Source organism: Fonticula alba (assembly GCF_000388065.1).
Source record: "Fonticula alba strain ATCC 38817 unplaced genomic scaffold supercont2.7, whole genome shotgun sequence".
Lineage (NCBI taxonomy): Eukaryota > Rotosphaerida > Fonticulaceae > Fonticula > Fonticula alba.
In genome coordinates this window covers 509,292-510,667 of record NW_009242977.1, presented here as the reverse complement: position 1 = coordinate 510,667, position 1,376 = coordinate 509,292, and the positions used below count along the sequence as shown (strand labels likewise).

Below are 1,376 nucleotides of genomic sequence, written 5' to 3'. Positions count from 1 at the left end.
GGCGCGGTCCGGAATACAGGTTCCGATGGCGGGGGGGCGGGGGGGCGGGGGGGGGTTAGGTATTCCCGACGAGAGGAGATGACCGCAAAGCACAAGATCGAAAGGAGGCGCGCGCGTGTGGCGCCGCCCGGATGGGGCACGTACTTTGCCGGTGAAGCCCAACTGCCGGCCGTCGATGCACTCGTCGCGCAGGACCGCGTCGTCCTTGAAATCCATGCAAACCATGTCGATGGCCTGGAGACCGTACGCCGCGGCCACGGTGACGATGTTCGACCGGGCAAAGAGCATCTCCCGGCCGTGGGGCGTCCGAGTACAGCCGACATCGGCGCAGTAGTCTTCGGAGGCAAACTTTCCCGGGCCGGGCGGGGGAGAAGGGGAGGCAGAGGCATGTGAGCGAGGAGGAGGATATGGGGATGAAAATGCCGACAGGCGAGAGGGAGAGACAGGCGGCGAGCCAAGGCGGAGGTGGGCGGGGGAGAGAGAGAGGGAGAGAGAGGGAGAGAGAGAGACGGCTGGAAGGCATACAATCAGCGCATCGACACGCGGGTCGGCCGCAGCGATGGACTGCAGGTTGAGCAGGCCCTTGGCGGATTCAATGGCAGCCAGGATGCGCACGCGATTTTTCCTGTGGAAGCAGTACAGGGCGGTGCATGGAGAATGGTGTCAGACGGGCGCGGATCCAGGACCGGGGCGGGGGGAGGGGGGGGGGACGACATAGAGGTGGGGAGAGAAAGCCGGAGAGGGGGAGGGAGGGCGTACGTGGCGTCGCTGGCAATCAGGTCGATGCAGCGCGAGACAAAGTGGATGTCCTGCGCGGTTTCGACCTTTGGCACGACCAGCGCGTCCAGGCGATTGGAGCGCAGCACGACATTCAGGTCGTCCAGCTCGAGCCCCGAGCCGACGGCATTGATGCGGACGGCGCGCTCAGCATGGCCAGCCCCGAGCTCGATGGTCTCCAGCGCGGAGTACACCATCTCCCGGGCGAGGCTCTTCCGCTCGAAGACCACCCCATCCTCCAGATCGAAGACAATGCTGTCGGCTGCCAGCGAGGAGACCTTGCTGAGCTTGCGCTCATCGGCCCCGGGGACTGGGAGAGGAAGGGGATATGGAGAGAGAGAGAGAGAGAGAGAGAGAGAGAGAGAGGGGGGGGGGGTGAGTAAATGCACAGGCAGGAGCGGGGTCGGATGGCATCCGGGGCGGGGAGAGAAAGAGAGAAGGAGAGATGCGGGCGGCATCATCCAAAGGGGGGAAGAAGGGCAGACGCACCGCTGAACAGAGCGCGCCGGGTCCGCTCCGGGCTCTTGGTGCCCATGTACCCGTGAACATTGGCCAGGTAGGACGTCATGTTGCCGCTGTATCGCATGGGCCCCGGGGGG

At 65.3% G+C, this 1,376-nt stretch overlaps 1 protein-coding gene across 1 annotated transcript in view; it reads right to left on the bottom strand.

The window, feature by feature from the left end:
• The window catches only part of H696_04309 (hypothetical protein), a gene marked incomplete at both ends in the record, with an annotated part of 3,483 nt that extends 2,120 nt beyond the window's left edge, over positions 1–1,363 (bottom strand). Inside the window, 4 exons of the mRNA XM_009498187.1 lie at positions 145–348; positions 526–625; positions 760–1,087; positions 1,267–1,363. Coding sequence (XP_009496462.1) covers positions 145–348; positions 526–625; positions 760–1,087; positions 1,267–1,363 — 729 coding nt within the window. The remainder of the gene's footprint in view (positions 1–144; positions 349–525; positions 626–759; positions 1,088–1,266) is intronic.
• Between the last annotated feature and the right edge of the window lie 13 nt (positions 1,364–1,376).